Genomic DNA, 26,604 nt, shown 5'->3' with positions numbered 1-26,604 from the left:
CAGTAATTACCAGGGAGGAAGAGATCAGATGTTTCCATATCAGTGAGCAAATTGGGGAAAGGAGATGAAATCAACTCGAGTGAAAAATCCTGTCTTGTTGATGAGTTCAAAGAATAAACCTCGCAATAGTAAAGCAATGGAAGGCTGTGTTCTCCCAAACAAATTCTTAGCAAAAACTCAACAGTATGAACATCAGCAAACAGATTCTAAAGTTTATATGGAGTGTCCAAAGACCTGGGGGGTGACACAATATTAAAGGTAAGAGAACAAAGTTGGAGGACTCATAGTCCTTCATAAAAATGAAGACCAGGAGGGGATGAAGCTTTGGCCCAGTTGTCAAAGTACAAGTGCCCAAGCAAGAGGACCTGAGTTCAGAACCCAGTGGTAGTGTGCACCAGTTACACTAGTGCTGGGTAGGGTGGTGGGTGGCTTGGAAATGGGCAGATCTTCATAGCTCATTGACCAGTCAGCCTAACTGAATCCATAAGCCCTAGATTCTGTAAGAGACTTATCTCAAAAATTAAGGTAGACAGGCATTAAGAGAGACACCAGATGTCAACCTCTGGCCTCTAAACACACACCTACACATGCACACATACTCCACAAGTATGCGTGTGCATGCGCAGGCACATACACACACACACACACACACACACACACACACACACACACACACACGTGTGGAAAGGTAATACAATGAAGAGAGGATAATCTCAATATATGTGGGGGGAAAGTAGCTATCCACACAAATATCTGCACAGCTCTCTTACCGCCTAGAAAAGCTAACTAGAATAAATTGCAGACTGAAGTCTGCAAAACTGTACATCCCCTAGAAGATAACACAGAAGAAAATTTAGATGGCCTTAAAATAAAGGTTTAGATATGACCTAAAAGGGATGGTTGCTGATCTGGGTGTCATTAAAATTAATAACAATTAAAAGCAATGGCAAGAGAATGATAGTGACTGGGAGAAAATACTTGCAAAAGAGAATTCTGTTTAAAGCACAATCCATCAAAATATAAAAAGAGCTCTTAGCAGTAAAAAAAAAAAAAAAAAGTAATTTAAGATGAGCAAAACACCGGAACACTTCACCACAGAATATTCAGGTGAATAATAAATATGCAAACATGCTCAATATGGTATCAAAAAATCAAGATTGTTTCATGGGCTAAGGTGCTGCTGGCTCAGACGATAAGAGCTTAAGGACCTGAGTTCAAATCCCTAGAACCCACATGAAATGTTGAGTGTGGCTGCATACGTATGTACGAGCTTGTAACCCCAGCCTTACCAAGGAGGAGCTGAGACAGGGGCTTGTTGGTTGCCAGTTCATAGCTAAAGTTAGTAAGAGGCCCTGTGTCAGGGAATTGAGGTAAAGCATGATAGGATGAGGCATCTGACATCTTTCCCTGGCCTCCATGTGTTCAGGCCTGGGTACACATGCCTCAGCACACACGTGTACATAAACACTCGGACTACACACATACAAGTTTAAGCACAGAGACACCCACTGCATAGCTATTAAGAGTGCTCAAAATCCAAGACACTCAAACCCAGCGCTGATAAGATATGGACTGAGAGAATATGTGGGGCGCTGCCTGCACATTCTCCATTACAAGATGGCGCTGACATCCGGCTGGAGTTAGCAGTAAACAAGCCATGTGCGCACGTGCTGGGTAACTTTCCACTCCTTGAGCTCTGCCTCTCCCGTGGCATCATAGGGCCTGATGAGTTTCAACCTATCAGGGGGCTCCACGTCCAAGGCAAGGACTGATCCCTTTATAAGGGGATGGGCTAGATAGTTCGGGGTCTTCGTCTTCACGTGTTGCAAGCTTATGCTCTGCCTCTCGAGATGCATTAAAGCTTTACCACAGAAGAATCCTATTTTGTGTGCCGCGTCGCTCTTGCTGGCGAGACGGTTGCGCGGGACAAGAATATGCCACTGTTCATAAAGAGAGTTTGGCAGTTTCTTATAAAATGAAATGTGCTCTTAGCATAGGCTCCAGAAATCACGTTCTTGGACTGAAAACTTGCACCCTAAAAAACTCTGCACACTGATGTTTGTAGTTTTAGCCACAACCAACATATCCTCCTGAATATGGCCAGATACAATTCGCAATATTCAGTTGACAGACCATTATTCAGCACTGAAAAAAAAAAAAAAAAAGCCAACAACCCCCCAAAAAGACATGGATTTAACTGAGTGGTGTGGAGTGAAAGAAGACTGTCTAGTAAGGCAGGTCAGCTTCACTGCATGTGATTACAGTTCTGGAACATTCTGTGGAAGGCAAAACTATGGCAACGGCAGAGTGAACCATATTTTCCAGGAGTTGGAGGCAGAGTGGAAAGTTTTAGCACAGTGAAAATACTGTCTGAGATCAATGATAGATATGTCCTTTTGAAATGTTTTATTTATTATAATTGTGTGTATGCATGTTGTATGTGCGTATTCATGTGACATGGCAGGCACACATGTGGAGGTTCAGAGGACAACTTTATGGAATCTGTTCTCTCCTTGCACCTGTAAGCAGGTTCCAGGATCAAGCTAGGTCAACTTGCTTACCCAGCAAACACCTTTACCCACAGAGCCATCTTACCAACCCTAACCCATCTTTCCATCTGTGTTTAAAAAAACAAACCCACAGAATGTTCAAGACCAAGAGAAAACTCAATGTGAAAGAACTGTGGGCTTTGACTGATGGCAAATCATGTAAACTCACTGACTGTGGTATGTGTGTCATGGTGACAGGGCATGTTCACATGAAATGTGATACATGCACAGAGTATGTGGGAAGTCTTCATACTTTCCACTACATTTTGTTTAAAATTGCTCTAAAAATATCCCTTATCAAAGAAACAAAATTCTTCACTCTTAGAGGGGCCATGCCCCTGTAAGAATATCATTAATCCTAAAAAGAGTCATATAATAGAGTTCCTGGGTAAGGATGGGGGAATGCAGAGAACCTCAAAGAAATCCTAACAGCTAATGCCCCGTCTTAGAAATCACATAGAAGCAGCACCCCATTTCTCCAAAGGGCACACAGCTGGGCACAGACAAAGAATTCACTGCAGGAGGGGTTGTGGTTTTTCAAGTCACCCTAAAGCATCACCGGACTAAAGGCAAAGACTTGAAAAGAGTGCACTCATTTCTCTCTGTTCTTGACCAGCTGCCCCAGCCTGCCACTGTTACATCACTGGGATGCTTTGCTGTAGACTTGTGAGCCAAATATATATATATATATCCCCTAAGCTTCTATTGATCAGTGTGGTAGTTTAAATAGAAATGGACTCATGTGTTTGAATGCTTAGCCCATAGAGACTGGGATTATTAGGAGGCATGGCCTTGTTGGAGGAAGTGTGTCACTGTGGAGGTGGGTTTAGAGAACTCAGATACTCCTAGTGTGGCTCAGTCTTTTCTGCTGCCTGAGGATCCAGATGTAGAACTCTCAGCTCCGGCATGTTACCATGCTCCCTGCCATAGTGATTATGGACTAAACCTCTGGACTGTAAGCCAGCCCCAGTTAAATGTCCTGAGTTCAGTTTCTAGCACCCACACTAGGTGTCTTCCGACAGACAGCCTGAACAGGCAGAGCCTGAACCTCTGACCTCCACAGGCACATACCCACACACATAATTAAAAACACAAGTAAACCTAAACAAGCCAAAAAAAATTTCTGAGAAAATATAAGCGGAAGTTTTATGACCAAAGATAAGTTAAGATTATTCCAGAGGATCTCAAAGGAATAAAGCTTTCTTACCATGTTTGATCTGTTCTTGGCCCTGATCCTAATTCTGGAGACAAGGAATGGGGCCAAGTTGGTTACCAACTGCTCAGAGGTCATGCTGTGATCCCGTGTTGTGACCCAAGAGCCCTCTTTGTGTCTACACACCCCTACTCTCCACCATTTGTCTCATTTGAAGCAGAGGAAACCAGTTAAACCCAAACCATGGTGACAGATGGCTGTCTGCCCAGAATTTTAGGATGTGAATAAACTGATTGGCCAAGGCGTTGGGCCAAATGCTCCTCTGTAAGATGTGGTGCTCAGTGTAAACTGGACGATCATTAATAGTGAGGTTAGCATTGTCTTGGGTGGAGATATGATGAGAGAACAGCATGGAGATACAGTGTGTCTACTTTTTCTTCCTCTCAAGCAACCTTAAAAATGTCTTCATGAAGAGAAGGAAGGTCTGAACAGCCAAGCATCTGAATCCCATTTACTCCCAATATGTGAATTTTGGTTTTTCTGGTTCTCAGTCCTGCACGTTGATCACCTAGGGGTGGGTTTTTGGGAGGCTGCAATGCCCAGGGTTGCTTCCCCTAGCCCAAAGATTCTCATACTTGGTGTATTTACAAAGGTCAGCAGGCTGGAGAGATGGCTCCGCAGTTAAGAGCACTTGTTGCTCTTCCAGAGGACCTGGGTTTAATTCCCAGCATCGGCATCTATAACTCTATTTTCATTGGAGCCGACACCCACTTCTGACTTCTGTGGGTACTGCACACACATGCTACACAGACATACATGATGGCAAAACACCCATACACATAAAATGAAATAGTAAAAAATATATATATTTTTGAAAAAAAGGTCTGGAATTGAGCTAAGGAGATGGCTCTGTAAAGCACTTGTCACATAGTGGGAGGACCTGAGTTAAAACCACCAGAAACCACATAAAACCAGATGTGGTAATGCACATCTGTAATTCCAATCTTCCTTCAGCAGGGTGGGAAGCAGAAACAAGTCTCCAGATGCTCACTGGCCAGCCAGCCTGGAGCACACACGGTTGCAAACAAAAGACCCTGAATCAAACAGGGTGGAGAGCAAGGTCCAACACACAGGTAGTTCTCTGACCTCCATACATGTGCTGTGGCGTGTACATTCTTTGCCCCTGCAACATACAGAATAGTTTTTTGTTTTTTGTTTTTTTAAAAAGGTCAGAATTTCTCTTTGTTACAATGGTTCATTTGCCTAGGTTTATTGGGACAGACTACGTCCAAATTTTTAATAGAGGAATTCAGTGTCTGCTCTCTGGCATTGGGGTATGCACGAAATCACACACTTCGGTCTTTGTCTGGAATTTGTATAAGATTAGCACACAGATTGTTGAAGTGGGAGGGTTTGGGGAGGCACAGCTGTGGCCTGTGGGTTGGGACCAGTTTCACACTAACCTCTTGGACAACTAGAAGCTTACTCCATGGCAGATTTGTGCAGTTTGGGTGAAAAATCTAAATAGACCTTGTTATAAATGACCTATTCAGATGCACAATGAAGCCCCGAGTCCTGGGGGCTGTCCTATAGAAGGTGATATAGGAGGTACTGCCTGGTTTTTATATACTTCATTTCCTCCCTTCTTGGTGGGTGGGTATTAAAATTGATTCTTTTTCACCCCCTGCAGTCACATTCCAGTGTGGAGGTCAGAGGACGATGTGAAAAAACCAGTTCTCGCCCCTACCATTTGGGTCCTTTTAAGTATTTTTCAGGCCTGTGGCGAGCACCTTAACTTGTTGAGCCATCTTGCCAGCCTTATCCATTACTTTGCTGCCTCTGAGCTACTTCCCAATGAGAAACTTGCCATCCCAGTCGTGAAAAATCTGTCACCTGCCATCAATAAGGATCATCTCAGTTGCCGCAGGTTAAAAAACAAAACAACAAAAGCATTCAATCCGACCTTTACCGACTCTCATTACTTCCTCTTTTAAGGACTAAGGACATAGAAAAGTCCTAACAGACCTCTCTGGGGCTGAAATGGCTGTGCAAGCATGAAGACTGTGTGATAGTGTTTGCTTAAGGAGGTTAGAGGCAGGAGGATACCTCATTGGCATTCACACACCCCAGCTGGGGATGGCGGTGGTGAGGTTTGGAGGGAATTCAGAACTGGAAATCCAACTTTGTCTGGCAAAGCCAAAACTTTTACCTATCTTTGAGGATGTGATGATCTCTTTTCCCCCTCAGATAAAGGGAAGGAAACTGGTTGGTTCCCCACCACAACAGCCTCCCTTATGAGAGGTTTGAAAATTCCAATAAATAGGTTTGGTGGTTTTTGTTTTTTTGTTTGTTTGTTTGTTTTGTTTTGTTTTTTCTCTGATAGGAAAAATCTTGGAGAAGCGCCTCTTCTCCCTGTCTGCCTGCCTGCCAGGGGTCTTCAAACTCCTAGTATCTCAATCATAAGAGCCCTTTTAAAAGTTGTATTAACCACTAGAGTCCCAAGAAGATGATAAAAGCATCAAGTTTTGACCTGCCATTTTAAAATCCTGTTATCCGGAAGGAAAACTTGATTTTCTTCACTGTTTCATTAAAGGGCACAGGAGAACAATCTCTTTGGGAAGCATTCTGTAAACATTTCTTTTCCTTTAAATTGGCTGATTTTAACAGGAAGAGGCCTATTATTGTTGCAACAGCCCATTTAACAGGATGGGAGGCAGGTGGCCCCCAACAGAGCACCCCTGCTGGTCTTCAGGAGTCCCTGCAGGGGACTGGAGTGGCTAATGACAAGGTACAGTCTCACACTGAACCAGAAGTGCCATAGTAAGGCAGGCCAGAAAGGAAGTCGTGAGGATGGGGAAGAAAGACGGTCCTCTCCTGGGATCTGGTTGAAGCCTCTTGCCATCTGAGAAGCCTATCATCAAGGCAATGGAGTAAGACCCAGAAATGGCTTGCAGCCTCCGACACCCCACCACTGACTAAAGGGCAGCATTTATTGAGTGGGTAGTGTGTGCATGCCAAACCCTATGCTTCCAGCACCCTCCTATGGCTTCATTCCTGGTGGCCTACTTTAGTAAGTGCAGTTTCTATCTTCCATCCGTAGCCCAGGGAAGTTAAGTAATTTGTCTAAGGCCAGGAAGGTAACCAATGAGCTTTCAGGGATCTTAAAGTCTTAGTTCAGAATGGAAGAAATTTCAAAGAATGAAAGCGACTGAATTCTGACCCAGACACGGACGTCTCGGTGCTCAGAGCACAGTGATGCTTTTCATTCCCGTAACAGTGGCTGTGTGACCTGTGGTCTGGACACCTCAGCATCCCCCCACGAGCATGTTACCAGAGAATCCCAGACTTCCTGAGCCAGAACCTATCAGCACAGCCAAAGACCTGCAGGCTCCAGCAAGCCTGAGAAGAGATGAACTGGCCTGACTCCTTTGTAATTTCTGTTCCTGTAGGCTGGAGTGCTCGTCCCCAGGAACCCCATGCTTGCTGGAATATCTTTGGGAAAATCCCTGCTGCCTTCATGTAGGAGGCATGTAGGCCCTTGGGCTCACAGATAAGCACCAGGCCTGTGGAACACACAGGACTGTCTTCTCAAAGGAAAAGAAATATAACTTAGTATCTTCCCAGAAGGCTGGGAACAGACATGGGTAACAGCTTGGTCACTTTTGTGCTATCCATGTGGCCAGACCTCCCCCAGACCCTTGAGACTGTTTTCTCAGTTAATGTATAGAGCCTATCTTTATGGAAGATGTCATATTACAAAGAGTTTTGAAGAGGTCATGTCTTGAGTTTTGCTGTACACGTGGGACTGAGTAAATTATCACAAGGAAACTCCGCTTAAATGTGCCTGAAATAAACTACTCAAAGTCATGCTTTTCAAAGTTTGAACCAACACCAGATACTGAGTCATGTTGAACTGAACTGCCTTCTTGTCTCTCACGGATGGACACTGCTGGCTGTGCTGTTTGCAGAGACTGCCTCACCCCACCCCCACCCCTTCAAAGAGACAACTTTTGCCAGACCATGCAGTTACATTAAAAATAAGCCTTGAGACCATGTACTCAATCTGGTGTCCTACTATGTGCTCGGCCTGGTTCAATTTTAACTGGCCGTTAAGTGTTCTCTTGTTATGTAACCAACCTTACTACAGCTTGCACCTCCCATGTAATCAGCTTTAACCTAAGTGCATAGCTTTAATTATGTATTTCTCCATGCTCCAGACCCAGAATAATGTACATGCGTAGGCGTAGGTGTGGGTGTGGGTTTTGGTAATCATTTGCTGAAAGCAGCCAAGTTGAAAGCAACCTCAAACAACAAATGTACAATGCTGGAAGAAACAGTGGTATAGGTTGAGAAAGGGTTTGGTTGGGGATGCTATTCTTGATCAGTGGGGGTCAGTAAGGTAAACTCTTTCCTTGTAAAAAATGTCCTTGTTAAAGATTTCTGTGAGAAGTATTTTCATTTCCATCCCATACCACATTTTCTGTGCTGATGAATAGAGTTAAGCCCTTTGTGAAGGACAGGAGCCATCACACATGACAAACAGATCAGACCACAAAACTATAGACAGACAGAAGATAAATGGAGAAAACTGGAAAATTCAAATTTGGACTCAGTCTTGGTTCAAACTATTTTTTTTTTCATTTTTCAATGTTACATCAATGCAGCTTACCCTGAGAACAGCTTCCCTGATGCCCATATGAGCAACAACTTCTATATGTGTGTGTGTGTTTGTACATACAGAGACGTGCTTACGTGTGTGCGAAGGCCAGAGGACAACCTCAGGTGTTGGCCAGCTTGCTTTTTGAGCCTTACACCCTGTCGAGTGTGTTTGTTCCTCAGACAAAGGCATGCTCTACCATTTTTTTCTTTTGTTCTTTTCAGAGACAAGGTCTCTCATTGGTCCGGATCTCTCTGAGCGAGGCAGGCTGTTCCATAGGTGAGACCCAAGGATGCATCTGTCTCCCCTGTGCTAGCAAGGATGTATGTACATTCATTGCCTGGGAACCAAACTTGTCCTTACGGTGCAAGGCACTTCACTGACTGAGCTATCACCCCCTCCCCGTCAAATCGTAATTTCTGATACCTTCCATTTGATTCTTCTGCTAAATCTTTGGTCACAAGAATGATTACCACCTGAAACCCCAGATTTGTTTCTCTTCCAACTACTCTGGAACCTCCGCTAGGACTCAGACTGTGTGTCTCCAACACCTTAGCCAGAGGCACTTGCTCAGTATTTCAATGAAGGACTGATTTCGATGCAGGGCTATTTAGAGTAGAAATAGCCAACTCTACCGAAGAGATTCATCCTTGAGCGAAGGGAAGGGGTAAGGGAAAGAATGGCTCCCTTTGACTTCTGAATTCTAACATTTTTCAAAGGTTTTTCGTTGTTTTATATTTATTCATTTATTATGTGTATACATATCTGCCATGTGAATGTATGTGCATTGTGTGTGTGTGCACATGTGTGTGTGCACGTGTGTGTGTGTGTGTGTGTATGTGCAGGTGCCTGAGAAAGCCAGAGGGCATGAACTGCCTGACGTGGATGTTGGGAACCAAACCCAGGACCTCTGCTAGAGCTGTAAGCTCTCCTAACTAGTAAGCTATCTCTCCAGCTCCCACACTGCCTTTAGAATTTACTGAATACTTTAAATAACTGCATAAACCACCCCCAAAATATATCACAAAAAACAAAGCAGATTGCATCTGTTCCTTCTAAAAAGCTGTAGACTTCATTTGTTTATCAGATTACACTTGAATGAATAAAAAGTCCTCCGCTTTGAAGATGCATCTTAGTAAGCTAGGAACTTTATTTTTGAAGCTAGTTACTGCGCATGGCTCCCTTCTACAGGCCAGGCCCAGACCCGTGCCCAGTGTCTGAAGTACTGCTGACCCCACCTTCTGTAGGAGCCACTGCCTCCAGCAGCAGAGCCTGAGCAGACCCCGGTCAGAGGCCACAAAAGGACACCATGTTTAACGGTGAATCATTTATTTAGACAAGACAAAAACATCTCCACCTGGTTTCTCTTTATACAGAAAGTGGAGCATTTCAAATATATTAGCTTTTCTCTTTTTCAACAGAATTCATTTCAGTCTGGTTCCAGGAACTGCTTCTCGTGTTAGGATTCACGTTTTAGTAGCACATATGCGCCCATCACAGCCAAAAGAGCATACTGTAAAGAAAGCACAGTGGGAAAGCATCATGAGGTCTACAACAAACTCGGGCTCATAGATGTATTCAGATGAAGCCCACTCAATGCTAGACTGAAGACAGGCTCAAAAGATGACCTCTCCCCCACCTGGCCTTGTTCTCTAGATTAGCAGTTCAGTGCATACTGAATAAAGACCCAAAAATATACTGATGGCTCAGGATCAAATACCACACAGACAACGGCTAATGTGGTGCCTGTTCCTTTGTACATTCGCTATTGTCTTTTTTAAAATAGAAATGTCATTTCTACTGAAGTTGGTTGATAAATATGACCAGGCTTGTGATGCTATTTCTGATTATGCTAAATTTTTCCTAATAATCAACAATCCTATAAGCGGCGTTTCAGAACACAATTAATGTAAAAGGTAAAAGAAGCTGTTTTAAATAACTAATTTAAATGTTACTGATTTAGGTTATTATGTTAATTTGTAGGCAACTACAAATGCTCCACAGAAAATCAATGGCAAAACATTTTATGACAGCTTCCTATTTACAACTGCACAGGTAAAAGCTCCACTACTTAAAACTTAAGTAAATATACACACACATAAACTCCTACCTTGAATTTTGGATAGTCATTCATTATAATGGTGACCATGCCAACGTAAGGTAAGAACCTAAATTGTGGGAATGAAAAGCACAAGATATAACATGTGTTTATTTATGTTGACATAGCACTTACTGCTCCATAGCTCAGGACACCAGGCTTCCCAGGGCACACCACTGCCTGAGGCTCACTGCTTTCTCAAGGCTTGAGCAGCAAACTGTAGGAGCACTAAAGGCCGGGCGGGTTTAAGTGAGTGCAGAGTTTGATCAGCAAAGCCCCCTGGCTGGACTTGGCACCATTAAAATAACTAGTTGAGCCGTGTGTTCAAGTACGATAAGCAACTTTCATAAATGTAGTTGGTCTTGTTTTCAGGAAGAAAGTATTTTCAGGTGACCTATACAAAAATGGCTCCCAGAAAAAGCTCAAAAATAAAAGCCTAAGATTTGTATGACCTGAAATGGAAACCAGACAACTGAAGTTTGTAAGCACACAGGAAACTGGCCAGCATTTAGACAACTGTGATTTTCATTCAGTGCTTTTCAAATTAACACGTGAGTTTCCTGAGGAATGGACACAAATGTGTATTGTGTAACTCAGACTCAAATATGTCCCCAGTCCCAGCGAGGACAGTGCACAGCGAGTGGTCAGCCACAGGCTGAGCATCAATGCGTAAGCAGTGTGCTCCAGCAGCGCTATCTACACTAGTGAGAAACAGGCACCACGTCCACAGCACTGTCCACGGCCTGCATCAGCATTAGAAATACAGGACTGGCTAGCAGAAGCCCCCCGGCCTCCCTGCAGACACGTGAGTGGGAGTACAGCAGTGTGTGTGAAAGCTTAGTAAGAGCCCATGTGTCACCACCCGATTAATAAAGATGACTTTACACACAGGAGCTATCTGCTCTGCTCTGTGTGGCTGAGGCGGCAGACATTGCTAACAGAAGTCTTAAACTTTATTATTATTAGCATTTATAAACTGGCCACTGAGAGAGGAAAAAACATCCCCTTTACTAGTTTTTAAAACGAGGATACATTCTGCACAGTGTTAATCATAGTTAATTCTTGAAATAATCATGCATATAAATTTTTCCACAAAACTTTCTAATTATGAGGAAAAAATAGAAAATAGTCCAAAAATCTATTACAAAAAGTCTTCCAAGATGGTTGGATATAAAACTATGGTGCCAACCAAGCAGCATTTAGCCACTTAAAAAGGTAAAAATGTAGGTTTGACACAAAAAGCTACTTCTGCTTAGTGCTGGAGATAAAGACTCAGTCCTTCCAGCTATAACTGTGTGTTAAATGTACACACGACTATTAGTAGAGTGTCCAGACATTCACTGAAATGTTAAGCAGAAGCCATGTCTTGGAGGGTTTCTGGTCACGGGCATTTACAACCCCCAAATAATTAACCTTTAGGTAAAGGTGTGTTTTAGAATAGAATTAAACCCAGTGTATAGGTAATATATTCTAGTTCAGTTATAGCTTTTGGGTCCTTCATTTAAAAATATTATCTATCTTATATGTATGGGTGTTTTGCCTGTTTATATGTCTGTGCCAGTGTGTACAGTACCATAAGAGTCCAGAAAAGAGCATCAGATCCCATGGACCGAAGCTGCCATGTTAGGAATCGAACCTGGGTCCTCTGGAAAAGCAGCCAGTGCTCTAAACAGCCTGGCCATCTCTCCAGACCTTGCATGTGTTTTGTTGAAGACAGAGCGTCACTGCATAGCTCAGGCTTAAATTCTATTGGTCTCAAAGCACAGCCTGGACCTGCTTACAGCACTTCTGGTGCGTCACGTGACAAGTGACTCTGTCATGAAGAAGCTTGTGAGAGAACAGAAGTTACAAGCTTCTTCATTTTTGAAAGTTTTCCTGGTTTCTGAGCCTTCTGACCAGCAACAAGTTCCTCCTCACCCTCGAGCTCTTCCTACCACGTCCTTCTTCTCCAGCCAGTTCTGCCCTTCTTTGTACAGGCCTCTGTCATCAACTTCATTATTATCTCCTTTAGTCAGAAACTTGATGTCTCCATTATCTCTGGAAAGCAAAATGACATCCTCTCAGAAATCATTTTCAGGACAGCATCATTAAAAACGTATTAGTTTAACCCAGACATTACAGCCAGACACAAGCACTTGGAAAGCAGTTGAGGAAGACTTGACCTCTCTTTGGTCTAAGTTGATTGCTTACAGATAACCACCCAGCTGAAGCACTGATCTAATGACAATTTCATGGACTTAAATTCCAAAACATTCAAGTAACCCTGGCAACCAAACACAAAGCAAACTCCAGGCACTGGTACACAGCATCACTCCTCACTTAGGCACCCTCACGGTAAAAACAGAGCTGGTACTTGTTTTGTTAATCAAAAAACTAAGAATATTAGTGTCACTCATCAATGGGCAAGGTCATGGGAACAGGTCCCGTCCAGGTTCACAGCTCTCCAAAACGAAGGAGACAGTGAGCTTTTCCATACTTGCTTCCGTTGCTTCTCCTCAAGTCTGACTCGGTCAGATGAAGCTCTCATCCCTTCTCTGCTGTCCTGGGAAAGTCTGTAAGAATGGACCTTACCCCCCCCCCCCAGTCTGTATACGAGCTTGCCCAAACCACACTGGTCTGTGGAAAATTCGGTGTGGCGGTGCTTTAGGACTGCCCTCGAGCTTACTATACAAAGAGCAGTTAAAGCCTCACTTCCTTCACCACAAGCACATGGTGGAAAATCCCGTTTTCAGGGAGACAGTCAGCTGACAGGTGAGACTAAGTGTTCTAAACGGGCAGTCACTGTAAATGTGGTACTGGAAACACAGACAGAACTCTGTAGCTCTACAGAGTTATGAAGAGGGGTCTTCATAACAGAAAAAAGAAAACAGGCACCATTAGAATGAAGCAAGAGGCTCAAAGCCTACAAGCACCTAAACCCATGTCTAAAGGAGAAGGATGCATTGTGCTGTGTAGACTTCAGAGGGTGACATCCTTCCTCATTCACAGTTTGTGGGAGTTACAGCACAAAGTCATCCCTGCCTCAGCTCTGAACACACAGTTGTGTTTAGAAATGGCTCTCAGAGGAGGTGAACACTGTCAGGCCATCCCTGATTCTTCCTCTGGAGGTTTGCACACAGAGGGCCCGTGAGCATTAAACAATGACTGTTGGTGAGTAGTGTGTACTGAATCTGGATTAGTGTAAAAGTCAGTGTAATGAAGTGAATATTTAAGTAGACCTGGAAACACGGAAAGGCATGAGTGTCCAATACCAGGAGCCAAACTCGCAGTCCCTCACTAGCCTTCTCCCTCCTCCCACCCAGGGTGAAAGATCCACCATCTTTGAAAAGACAGATCTAAATTTAGCATTATAAACCACGAACACAAAATGCTATTATAAAAGCTACACAAAGGTAAGGGTAATACACCAAGTATATAAAATGTAAATCCCCCACTCTCACATGAAAACTTCCTGTATCTGAGCTAAGATTAAATGGTTTCGTTCCAAAAGCCAGACGTTATTAAGGTCTTAAGTCATCACTGCTACCTAAGGGGAAAGTGAGGCTGGCTGTCAGGGACGGACTAATACAAGACCAAAGGTTATGGCCAAATCATGTGGCATCCTGGGGAAAGAGATTTTATCCAGTGAGGGCTGAAGTTACTGCTTAAAAAACAAAAAGTTCCTTTGGCTAAAGTAACACAGAGAAAGATCTATCTTTAGTATGTCAGAAGGAAATCCTGGTATCGGAGCAGTATCTGGTATCTGGTTAATATCTGGTTAGTTTGACTCTTGAAGTCTCCTTTAAGCAGTTAAGATAATAGACCCCTTGCAATTGTGCAGGAGTCTGGGTTTGTTTTCACTTGTTTTTGTTTTGTTTTTACATGTTTTAGTAAATATTTCCCCTAGCCCTCATAGTCACCCTGTGAATTTCTGTGGGTAAAACACTATCACTCCTGGCTTACAGACCAAGTCAGGTCACTGGTGCAAAGTTGCCTGGTTAGTAAATGGCAGATTGAGAACAAATCTGCCTCTTCTGATTTCTCACTGGTCTTTAAAAGCATCTACCAAAATTTACAGTACCAAAATAAAAGCAAGTAAAGCCTCTTTACTTTTCATGAACCTTGATTACTCTGTGAACTATCGGAATGTCTCTTCCTTCAACTTTAAAAACAACTATTTCACCAGCTCTGATGGGGTCCTCCCGGAAATTCGTGAGGAACAGCAGGTCTCCCCTGTGAAAGGCCGGTTCCATACTGCCACTGGAAAGAAACACAGTCACCGTCAGTGTCCCCAGTACCCACAGGGTATCACAAGCAAACTCCCAGCCACCCTTGAGTCCATGTTCACAAAGGCACTGCATGCAAACCTAGAGGGCTTCCCTACAGCTCAGAGGAGGAAATGGCTCGAGATGCTTGTGCATGGAAGGGCACCAGGGACTCCTTCCCTCAGCCTGTCACTCCACTGTCTGCTTCTCACTCCTTGAACAAGTACTGCATTGGAGCTGAACCAAGAATAGGGCCAACTCTGAAGTAGAAGTTGCCTACTTATGACCTTAAAACAGTCCTGCATCCGCTTACAGTTCATTTGGAGCTGCATGCTGCTAGTTCTGGTTAACATCTAGAGCTGTCCCTTCACTTCATGGCACACCCACAATACTGCAGGGTATTTCCAAGGGAAGAAAAACAGACGAATAAAGGTAGTGAGCAGGTCCTTGTCACGAAGCATGCTGACAGTTGGGACAAAATCTGAAGCCTGGTTTTGCCTCTTTCAGCAGCAACCTTTTGACTGTGTTCTACAAGAGCCCAATGCTAACAAGTATTAGTGTAGAGACAGAAAAGGGATCTTCACGGTAATCTATCTGAACTCTTCATAGTTCAAATCTATGTCAACATCTCTGATGTACTCAAGGTAAACTGAAAGCTACTGGGACTTGAAAGCTAAAATGCAATACACAGGGAAGGAGTAACAGCTATACATTCAGCTGCACAGGAACTGTGCACCCAAGAATGAGCTAGATATCTGCTCGTCAGGAAGAAGCAGGCTGACTGAAGCTCGGGGGCCTTTGAAGGAATACAGTCCTGGTGCTGCACAAGCTTCCTAGCAGACAGAGGTGGGGAAGAGGTGCGTGGCTAAGCTGGCCTGTCACTAAGTGTCTGCAAGGGCTCCGTATTAAAGCGAACCCCGAGTTCTGTTCTGAGTACAGGATCAGACCTGGCACACTAACCAGGAAAGCTGAATAAGAAGGGGGAAGGGTGACAACAGAAGCAAGGGAGAGAAAGATAAGGGGCAGCTGGGTAAAACAAATTTGGCCCCAACATGTCCCCTACTGTGTCTCCCTCTGATGGAGTACTGCGCTTCTGACTTTATTTTCTTTTACTGAACAACCACTAAAATGCCTGCTTTCTCAATTCATAGCTTCATCTTTATTTCTTCAATGGACTTCCCAGAGCCATCAGTATGGAGGTCAGTGTTAGAAACTCTCTTGTTTGTGACAACAGACTGCACCAACAAAAGACACCCCTCCCAAAGTCCCAGGGAGAGGGCACTGAAGTCTGGCAATTCTCCAAGTCCAGTAGCATCAACTTGTAAGTCTCTTCCTCCATGGCTGGGGACCCCAAGCAACCCAAGGACGTTACTAGCTCATGACTTCAAACCAGACTGCTTTAAAAACTATAAAGGATTTTTAAAGTCCCTGTGTATGCTTGTGTGATTAGAAGGGAACCTAATGATCTGAGATCCAGTGTTGTTGAAACGCTTAGTCTCAGTGTGTTATGCATGAGAGGACACATCCAGATTCCTCCTCTCCCTTTTGCATCTGAAGATGGAACCCAGTGCCTCACACATGCTACACTACAAATACACTCTGCCACTGACGTATGTCCCCAGGCCTTCTCCCCAAAAGCTTGTGTGTCTCTTCCCTCTTCCTTCTTCCTGTTCCCTTCCTAAGGACACAACTCAGAACCTCGAATGTTCTATACATTCGTTTTATTGTAGAATGATGTCCTAAGATGTCCAAAAGAACTTAAAATAAATTCCCTCAAACAGCTTCTGAGCACTACACCCACCTACGTGCAATGTCCAGGACCTGGGAGCCTGGTGAACTCCTCGCTCCTAATGCACCACGGGACCCTAAGGCACTGCTGAAATACTAACACACACACACACACACACACACACACGCACTCCTCTGTAACTACACTTCCTCAGACATCTACATTTATGAAAACTGCAAGCCCACCCCTTGGTTAGTCACACTGAGGCAGCTGGGGAAATACAGACACAGCTGCAGCCCTATGACCTGTCAGCAGAGCCCAGTACAAGGAAAAGCACTGGTTTGGAAACAGCAAAAGCCCTGTACGGTGGCTTTGGCTACTGGACTGGTCAGCTATGACTCTGATCAAGTGACCACAATAGCTCCCCTTCTGCCCCTAGACAACAAAGAGGCTCTATTGCTACCAACAATGGGACCTAATGATGTCAGACACACCGGACAAAGTACCCTGGTACACCTGCTGGCTCCAAGCAGGGTCATTTGGCTTCAAATGAACTGAAGATTTCTCCCCTGAATAACTTATGGCTGTATGAAGTTGACAATATCCACTCTTCTAAAGCACATACAGTTTAATAAGCACAGGAGGTCATGGCCATTGACATCTCCTGACGCTTGCTGGGCACTAGAGGGACACACAGCCTTCCTACTATGTATGACTTAACATTTTAAGCTGGCTAGATATAAAGGTCAACTTGTGTTCAGATAATGCTATCTCACTTTGCTGAACTAAAAGCACTGTTCCCAACATGTGGGTCACAGTGCATTTGGGGGTCCAACGGCCCTTTCATAGGGCTCACCTAAAACCATCAGAAAACAGATATTTACATTACGATTCTTAACAGTAGCAAAATGACAGTAATGAGATACAACAAAAGTAATGTTATGGTGGGGGGGGGGGTCTCCACAACATGAGGAACTGTGTTAAACTGTGTTAAAGCATGAGGAAGGCTGAGAGCCACTGCTCTAAAACAGCATTTCAAAGGATAGAACTTTTCAGTTAACGAAACACTCCCAAGAGTAAAGACTCTCGAGTAGTTTATCCAATTAAAATCTTAAACTCATAGCTGTCACACAAGGCACCCTCGCTCCTGGATCCCAGGGCGAGCAGGATGCAGGCCGGGATGAGGACCTACCTCAGTACCACCACGATGGGACTCTCGCTGCCTGTGAGAACAATTAAGCCTTTCCATATCATGAGCGCAGAAGACACGATCATGGCGAAGTTTAAGACCTGGTAGTAGAGCTGCAACAGAAAAAGGCCACACCCAAAGTGAAGACTGACCACAAAACGTTCACTATGCACGTGATGGAGGTGCTTATACAACCTACACAAGATGTGCTTCTAGGGCAGGTAGTATTTCAACTTTTGTCCACAGGATAGGCCTTCTAAATACCACCTCTCAGTCGGTGAGCCATCATGTGTAGTCATGACTGCCACAGCCTCCTCACCATCAGATGCCCTTGTATAACAAAGGGCGCTCGGTCGCCACTGATGGTGAAGCTTAGTGACCCCAGAAACACTAGATACAGCATCCTACACACCTGCTTGCTGCCTCCCAAATTATGTACAGAGGATTTTCCCTGACAAGGCTAGTAATAGCTCTGGGGCTCCCCAGCACTTCAAACACTGAATGCTTCCCCTACCAGAATTCAACCACTGACAGCTTCCATTCCAGCCTTAGCATCAGCTAGTTGTCAGCCCCATGTTCTCACCCTGAAATTCTGACACGCCTAAAGTAACTTCACCTACATTGCACATTAGCCCACAACTAAAGATGGCCTCAAATGAAAACTAAACAGTACTATAGGGCTCAACCAGAAGGCCTCTATATCTGTAAAAACAAAACAAAACAAAACTTACCTGTTAAACGTTTTAAAAAACCAAGGCTTTAAAATGCCTGGATGTTTAAATGATCAATAATAAATCAAAAAATGAACAGTAATTATTTGGTTAAGAACAAAAGCAGAGAGGTCACAGAAGCCAAGAGATCATATCATGGCTGTTGTTATCGGCAAGGTTCTGAGCTTTCCAGCCCTAGCTCAGAAACTCCCTCCAACCCATAGGGTTCACCAGGCACCTTAGGTGCTACACATGTGTGCGTGTGCTGAGGTACAGACTCCCTTGCCACAGCTGCCTGCTCTACCTGCCAATCCCTGGGGACTAAAGAGAAAATCAACACCTGTACACATTCCAACTCCCTTCCAACAACAGCTGAACTGTCAGTGGAACGCCACAAAAATGAAAGCTACCCTTGTTAATACTACCCAAGAGATGAGTTCTTCAGTACCTGCCTTTGGTACCTGTCTGCCTCAGTCTTCCTCCCACAAGCCCTGCAGTTGTCAGGATGATTTGCAGAACCAAGTAGACTTGGTTGACTCAAGCCTAGACCTTCAGCTCCAGCAACCTTCATTCCTTCCCTTGGACCATCTGCCCTGAGTGGACACTACTTCGAGGCCATATGGTCCTTTCTCCCTTGTCTCATATTCTCCAGATGTCTGGACACACTGATAGGAGGGCTGTTCTTTCAGGACTTCTGCCCCTCACCTTAGCCTTCAATCCCTGGCACACAGCATTCATGCAGTAGTGTCTACACCATCCACAGATCTGGCAGCCTTTAGTCTACTGGGAGAGGAAACCCCAGTCAGTGCAGTGGGTAGAAATGGGGAGGACTGGGTGCATCACACGTCTCCACTGTCAGAGAAACAAGATGTACTTCAGCCTGCCCTCTTTTCTCTCCATTTCTAAAGGCATCTGCTACAACCGAGTCTCAAAGGATTCCACATCATGGGATAGCATCTTTCCTCAGCTTCCCTGGAGCCTCTCAGCATTTCTAGTTCTCCTGTTACCTCAATTACCATTTTTTTCCTCAGTCTTCCAGCTTCTAGAACCTGGGTAATCTTGTTTCCTTGCCTGGACTCCCTATCTTGAAATAATTGATGACTAAACATTTTTTAGTGCATTTCAGAAGAAGTAAAATTAGCTAAGTTAGAGCCCATCTTAAGTATCTATCAGACTTGCGCACTTCCTTTAGAAGTAAGTTTGGAACAGGAGCCAGATAAATCATGTGGCTCTAAACATCATTTCCTCAAATAGTCAAATTTAACGTTAACTGAAACAGAATAGATTGGTTTTGAGTTTTGGTGTTCTAGCACAGTGGGGTGCTCTGTATATATTGAGATGACAAGATATTTAAAGCTTTACCATAAACAACTGATAAATGTTTGAGGTGACAGCGATGCTAATCACTGTGTTTGATCATTATACAATGCAAACACGACTGAAACTTCACACTGTACCCCATAAAGCTACACAGTCGATAAGTGTAAGTTTTTAAAAGAGTTTAATAGTCATCAAAAATACAGTTTTCAAAACGCAGCCAAGGACAGTCAGGAATAGCAGGGAAGTGTGGTGTGGCTTCACAGGGTCCTGACATCTGAGTGCATGCCATCCTTCACAGCAGTAGCTTTCAAACACATGCTGCAATCATTTGTCAGGCGTGAGAAGTACATTTCAAATAAGCTCCCGGGTGATACTGAAGCTGCTGGCTTGTGACCATAGCTCAAGGGCCACTGTGCTTTTCTACTGGTCCTCACCAACACACTGGAATCACAAGGAGAGCTCAAGAAAGCAGTCCAACAGAATCCATGGCAGGAAACACCAGCATTCATGTTCCCTGGACCTTAGCTGAAAGATTCTGGTGGGTGGGTGGGGAGTGGGTTGGGGCTGGCCACTGTTCCACATCTTTTCCATCCAATCAGCTTAAGACACTCCACCATGAAGTCTTCTTCCAAATTCTGCCCTCTTCCACCTTTGACATCCCTTCTCCTCCACAGCCAAAGGTCTCAAAGGAGCTGCTGCCCTAGGTAGAAACTCCATCCACTGAATACTTTTTCCTCCTGACAGTTCCTTGTCTCCACCTGAACCTCCAAATGTTGCCACCGGCACCATCAGGCTAACTCCTCCCAACGCTGAGACGCCCAACTGCCTGGAACTACAGTGAAGCTTTAAAGGGAACTAAAATACTTCAAGTTGAACACACAGCTGACCTTCTAATACCGAAGTAGTTCCATTGCTATAACTCTCATCAAAGTCATTAACGGAGCCCCGCTGGGTCACTGTAAGAGCCTCCTACAGGTCTCCACATGTATTCCTGCCTTCAGTGTCAGCTGGTCACCCCTGTGCTTTGCATAACCCCTTCAGCTGCAGCCTACTCTCTTAATTCGGCCTCAGATGCCCAGCCTGACAGACACCCTACTCTCCAGCTCTGGCTGGCGAAGCTTGCCCTGCCCAGTCATGCGAGTAGTATCTACCGATGCTTCAAACAGTACATATGCCTTTCTTCTTCAAGCCCTTCACCCAGGGGTTTGCTCTGCCCAGAAAGTTCCTTCCCTCGCCTCTTGGCATAGCCAAAACTCACTGGTTCTCAAGTTCCACTTTTAACACCAGTGCACATGGGAAGCCTTCCCCAGTGTGGGAGATCAAGAGTCACCAAACTTTCTATTCAAAGGGCTGGATAGTAAATAGTTTAGCTTTATAAGCCACATAATAACTATCAAAGCCACTTAGCTCTGCTGTTGGATTGGGAAAGTAGCCACAGACAACATCTAAAAGGATCTGCACGGCTATGTGCCAAGAGAATTTTATAAAAGCTGGCAAAGCACTGGAGCTTGCCAGTCTTTGCCGCAGGCCAGCTCGCCTTCCTGTTTCCTGTTCTCACTGCAGCCCGCGTCTCGAAGCATCTATCAGCACCAGCTGCACCCTCACTCACTTGCTCGCTCGTCTTCCTGCCAGACTGTGAATTTCACAGTGGCAGAGATCATTCCACACCTTATTCGGAACTGTATTCTCAATACACAGGTCTGGAAACAGTCAGCATTCCATTTGCTAAATAATGACAAACACCTTTAACACACACTGAATGCAAACAAACCAGCTATAGGGAAACTAGAGTGCCAACAACAGGCAAAACCTTAGAGCTGTAATTTCCCAGGGAGGAAATATAAGCAGCAAGTACACATTTGGAAGGTTCAGATCCATAATACTCTCACCTTCCTGCAATGCCGAGACCCAGGAGTAGTACTGTACTCCTGGGTACACTGTGTGAGAGCAAAAGTTGATGTAAGTACCCTCAGCCGACATTACTATCAAAAGATTACTATCAGCCCAGGAAAAGGTAGAAAAGGGCGATTACTCCACTATTTCAAATAATGAGTAAACAACTTTTGTATCAAATACTAAGCATGCTGAATGAAAAGATGTCAGCTACAAGACCTCTTGCAAACTATAAGCACAGGAGATGATCCAAGGCACACCCAAAGGTGATCTTAGAACACTAGAGTTACAAGTCATTGATATCTCTCCTTCCCCCCCATGTGTGTGTGTGTGTGTGTGTGTGTGTGTGTGTGTGTGTGTGTGTGCGCGCGCGCGCGCTGGTGCTCACTGTGTGGAAGCCAGAGATTAACCTCAGCATCTTTCTTCAGGATGCCATTATGTGATGGTTTGAATGATAATGACCACCATAGGGTCATAGGGAGTGGCACTATTAGAAGCTGGGGCCTTGGAGTAGGTGTGGTCTTGTTGGAGGAAGTGTGTCACTGGTGGGTGGGCTTTACGGTTTCAAATGCTCAAGCCCAGTGTCACTCTCTCTTCCTGCTGCCTACCAATCCAGATATGAAATTCTTGGCTACCTCTCTAAGCACTATGTCTGCCTGAGTGCTACAACTAAATATTTTCCTTTATAAGAGTTGCTGTGGTCATGGAATCTCTTCACAGCAATAAAAACCCTAAGACACCATCCATCTTGATTTTTTGAGACAAGGTTGTTTACTACTAGCCTGGGATAGGCTGACTAGGGATTTTCCTAGTATCTACTTCCCCAGCCATAGGATTAAAACACACTGGTTCTTCTTTTAGGTTTCTGGAGAGAGTATATATAGCCTATATATATATATATATATATATATATATATATATATATATATATATATATATAGGCTGAGAAAGCCATCAGCAGCAAGCCAGTAAGCAGCATCACTCCATGGTCCCTGCCTCCAAGTGTCTACCCCAATGTCCTGGATGTTGCACTACAGGTTGTAAGGTGAGAAAAACCCTTTCCTCCTCAAGCTGCTTTTGATCAGGTTGTTGCATCACAGCAACATAAAAACACTAAGACAATTCTTCAAAATCCATACGGTAAGCATAGACTGATTCCAGGATCTTATATGTGAACATGAATAATTTTGAGAGTATTCAAACATGGAAATGCACTGAGATGATATAACAAAGGAAATGCCAATATCACCATCCGGTGGAAAGGGGACTTGAAGCAATCATGAGTCAACTGAAAGGAGGACCTAAGAAGTTTAAAGTAACTTTGGTATTTCGTGCTGTATATCACTCTAGCTGACAGCATGAACCTGAAAGAGTGGGACCTAAAAATGAGGCAGACTAAAGTCCCATGCAACAGCCAACGTTATTCAGAGCATCAGGCAATTCATACTCTAGGGTTAGGAAGAATCACGTAAGGGACATGCCACATGTTGCAGACACATGGAGGCATACGAATGAGAACAGCTGAAGCAAACTCACTCCTATCTGCTGCACCTGGGTAGAGCATAACAGTACCAGACAGAGCAAGTCTGTGTTTTGAAAAAACTGAGGTCACAGGGCTCTTGTCTTGTTGGAGTCTCCTCCCAGGCACTGAGAATTCACACACAACTCCGTTCTTGGACTGTGTTCCAATGTGGTACAATCAATATGAAAGTAGGAAAAGAACTATAATTCAATAATCAAGCTGCACACCATGTTTAACCACTTGCCTATTGTATCCATTTTCACATTATGAAACGATCACAGTATTCCCAGAAGAGCAAAACCACAACGAAAAGAAAGAAATTCTACAGCAGATGTCTTTTGCTACAAACCTTCTCCACCTGCTCTGCTTGACTTAGAGGACAGTGTGAAAACAACGGCTGTTTCATTATCAACTACAGATTTAGTTGGGAAAGTCCCAAACCATAGTTTTACTTAAGAAGTGTTAATATTTTTAATAGGTTTTCAGACCATCAGTCTCTACCTTGCCAAAACGCAAGTTACAGGCTCTTACCCTTATTGAATAAAACTCTGGGTTAATAACACATTTTCCAGTCTGATTCTCTGTGCTTGAAAACAAATCATTGAGAGGTAAGAAGGTCAATTCCTTAATAACACTTCCTTTGACAAAGACTAAAGAGAAAGCCAAACACACGAAAACCTAACAGTGGAACTTCCCACGGATCATACTTCTGAAACCCTACCTTTAAAATATCCACAAATCTCAGTGCAGGGTTGGCAACCAAGAAACATAATTTTAACCAAACTATAAACAAGCCGAACCCCTTCCAAATATACCCTGTTCGCATTTGCATGTCGTTTTGTGTTGTTCCTCATTTTGGCTCATCAAATAATGACCCCAACCGAGTTTTAAAGCAAACTTGCACCCAGTCACTGGAATCAGCAAGTTCTAAGGAGTTTTAAGCAAACACTTCAGGCCAGATATTCTGGCCACAGAGCAGCAAAAACACCAGTCACTGTATTACTTCCTCTCTTCCTCACTGCAGAAACAAAGAGCCCTTGTCTTGCATGTAGCTCTTATTTAGTAAGTGGTGGCAGTAGAGAAAGAGGGTCCTGCCTCACAGCCTGACAAGGTGTCACAAGATCCTGTTATGAAGGGAAAAGAAGAAGCAAGCAAGCAGGAAAGACAAAGGGATTCTTTTTCCATCTATACAAACAGCAGTACAGAAACTGAGCTCCTAAATTTTAATTGGTAAACCAGCAGAATGAACCACACAACAAGCTACCGGCCCAAGTGATGCAATGGGCAGGCTGAGTGAGGGACAGACACATGCACCTGCTAATTAGCAATGACAGCCATTAGTAATCAGTACCACACATTCAAACTTTGCCCAATAATCTAAATCTAAAGTGAAGTTGATCTTCCTGTGAACAGTGTCTATGAGCAGACATTAGGCTTTGCTGTCCCAAGCTAGTGATTTTTCCCTAACTCTTCTTAGCCACCAGATCACAGAAGCTCCTCAGCACAGCTAGCCAGAACCAGATCTTAATCATGTCAAGAAATTCAAGTCACCAGACTGTCCCATATGGCTGTGTGTTTCTGAAATTCTACAGAAAAAGAAGAAAAAAACAGATGTGGGGAGAGAAACAGAAGAAGGGGGAAGAGGGAGAGAGGAAGATGGGGAAGACAAAGGAGAGGGAGGGAGATAGGTACTCTCTCATTCTCATAGGTCCCGAATCTACATAGTGGAACAAATATGTCTAGGTGCCATCCAAATCATGAAGACACCATGTTCAAAAACATCCAGCCCCTCTTCAAGAAAGACCTTACTTTTCTTACCTACCACAGTGAGTCATCATTGGTAATAGTAGAGCAGGGATCTGTCAAGATACTGAGGCACTACAGTGCCTAGACGCTTACCCAACCATACTTTTCAGGGCTGATGGAGGAAATGATGGTGCATAGTAAGAGGGAGTTGGAGGAGACTTTGCCTCAGCGGGTCTCTTACAGAGCAGTGAAAATTGCAGCCCAGCTGTCTAAGGACCCCCAGCCCTAATGGCCTTTTATACAGACGGTGCTGCAGGAAGGATGGTCTCGGGGAGTTAGAAAAAAAACTTCTGAAATCCTTTTATGAATGTTGGTTCGGTCTATGATGACTGAGCACCACTTAGAATTCAGGAACAACACTGCGTCCTGATGCATGCTCCAAGATAACCACCCCCCTAACTAAGGCAAAAAAAAAAAAAAAAACACCTTTTGAGAGGTATCCTTGAACAGCCCCACAGTAAGAAAGTCCTCCCCTTCCCCTCGGTCAGCCTCTTGCAACAGTGCGCAGCCAGGCCTCTGGAGCAACACAGAGAAAGCTGTTCCCTCTTCACTGAGTGGCCCTCAAAACGCGCAGACAGCTGTCACTTGCGCTCCAGTCATCTCCCTTCACTTCCGCAAGCGCAAATGACATCCATTGCGCTCCCCTTCTCGCACCCCCTCCCCAATTTGTTCCTATCAATGCAGGGATGCAATCACTTGCTCACACGTGGGTCTGGGAAGATCTGAACCCAGGGCCTCTGGGTGACAGGGAGCTCCGGTCACACAGAACTGTCCTTGCCCTAGAGAGCTTCACAGAAGAAGCCCCAACTCCTGCAGCCACCGCGGTCCCGGTGCAACGGACGCGCCCCCCACCAGAGCCTCTGTTACCTGTCGCTTGTTCATCTTCCTCAAGTCCCCAAAGATGTCCAGGCTAGACGTGGGGAGATGCGTCCCCACGGCTCCCGCACGAACCATGGCGGGGTCTCTGGGGGCCCAGACGGCGGTGGGCTCTGTCTGTCACACTAAGCTGCAGAGCACCGGCCGGCCCCGCCCGCCAGCCCGTGTCCATGTGGCCACGTGACCGTAGTCGCGCATGGGCTTCTGGGAATTGTAGTCTCGTGAGACTCATTTCCCCCATAGGACCTAGAAAAACGGAGAGAAGAAGAACTACAACTTCCAGAATGCTTCAGGCAAAGAGCCTCGGCCAGTGAAGACCCAGGGCTCCTGGGGAGCGTGGCGAGCGGGCTGTGAAGCTTCAGCCCACCCTTCTAGGAGATTGTAAGGTAGTTGGTGAACCTCGTGTCTAGGTGGAAACTCTGGGAAGTGACTGCTTGAGAAGAGCAGAACTCCAAGACTCTGGTCAGGCGCCAACCGGACACCTAAAGCTTCCTCGCTTTCTCCTACCCGTGTATCTCGGCCATTGGCTGACTGTAGCTAGAGAAGGCGGGGCTTCTGCCCTGCGGGCGGAGTGTGAAGAATCAGGGCGGGGCCTAAAGATTAGCGTGCTGGGTGGGTGGGGCCTGTGAGAAGCGGGAGTTTTGAAACTGAGGTTCCACACTGTGAAAGAATATAACTCTTGAAAGAATTGTAATGGAGCAGTCTGTGAGCCGAGGCTACTATAGATGTTAATCAAAGCGGATATTCACTGAATGAATAAGTAACCATCTTATTTTATGCTTGGTGGACAGGCCCAGAAAGGGTCTATGCCATAGCCACTGTTAAGTTGTAGAGTATGGAATAGATCTCAAATTACAA

The 26,604-nt window shown here is 44.6% G+C and overlaps 1 protein-coding gene across 2 annotated transcripts; it reads right to left on the bottom strand.

The window, feature by feature from the left end:
* Positions 1–9,678: 9,678 nt before the first annotated feature.
* On the bottom strand, positions 9,679–25,905 carry SEC11C (SEC11 homolog C, signal peptidase complex subunit). 2 transcript variants are annotated; one of them, XM_080919718.1, is made up of 6 exons: positions 25,738–25,905; positions 17,623–17,732; positions 14,547–14,696; positions 12,375–12,494; positions 10,470–10,527; positions 9,679–9,872 (listed from the first exon to the last, which is right to left on the bottom strand). In XM_080919718.1, exons 1-6 carry the CDS (start codon positions 25,822–25,824, stop codon positions 9,819–9,821), a joined length of 579 nt encoding a protein of 192 aa, XP_080775844.1. In that variant the 5' UTR covers positions 25,825–25,905; the 3' UTR covers positions 9,679–9,818. The 2 variants fall into 2 exon arrangements, with proteins under 2 accessions (XP_080775844.1, XP_080775845.1); XM_080919719.1 differs by having other exon boundaries at positions 9,740–9,872; positions 12,392–12,494.
* Between the last annotated feature and the right edge of the window lie 699 nt (positions 25,906–26,604).

Source organism: Micromys minutus, assembly GCF_963924665.1.
Source record: "Micromys minutus genome assembly, chromosome: 8".
Classification (NCBI taxonomy): domain Eukaryota; kingdom Metazoa; phylum Chordata; class Mammalia; order Rodentia; family Muridae; genus Micromys; species Micromys minutus.
This window is presented reverse-complemented; position numbering and strand designations above follow the sequence as displayed.

Excerpts from the sequence above, each read along its gene's own strand:
- SEC11C (XM_080919718.1), bottom strand. The coding sequence starts at position 25,824 with ATGGTTCGTGCGGGAGCCGTGGGGACGCATCTCCCCACGTCTAGCCTG. Across the intron at positions 14,697-17,622 it reads CCCATCGTGGTGGTACTGAG|TGGCAGTATGGAACCGGCCT; the intron begins GTAGGTCCTCAT and ends GTTTCTTTCCAG. Across the intron at positions 10,528-12,374 it reads GTGGTAGGAAGAGCTCGAGG|GTTCTTACCTTACGTTGGCA; the intron begins GTGAGGAGGAAC and ends CCCACAATTTAG.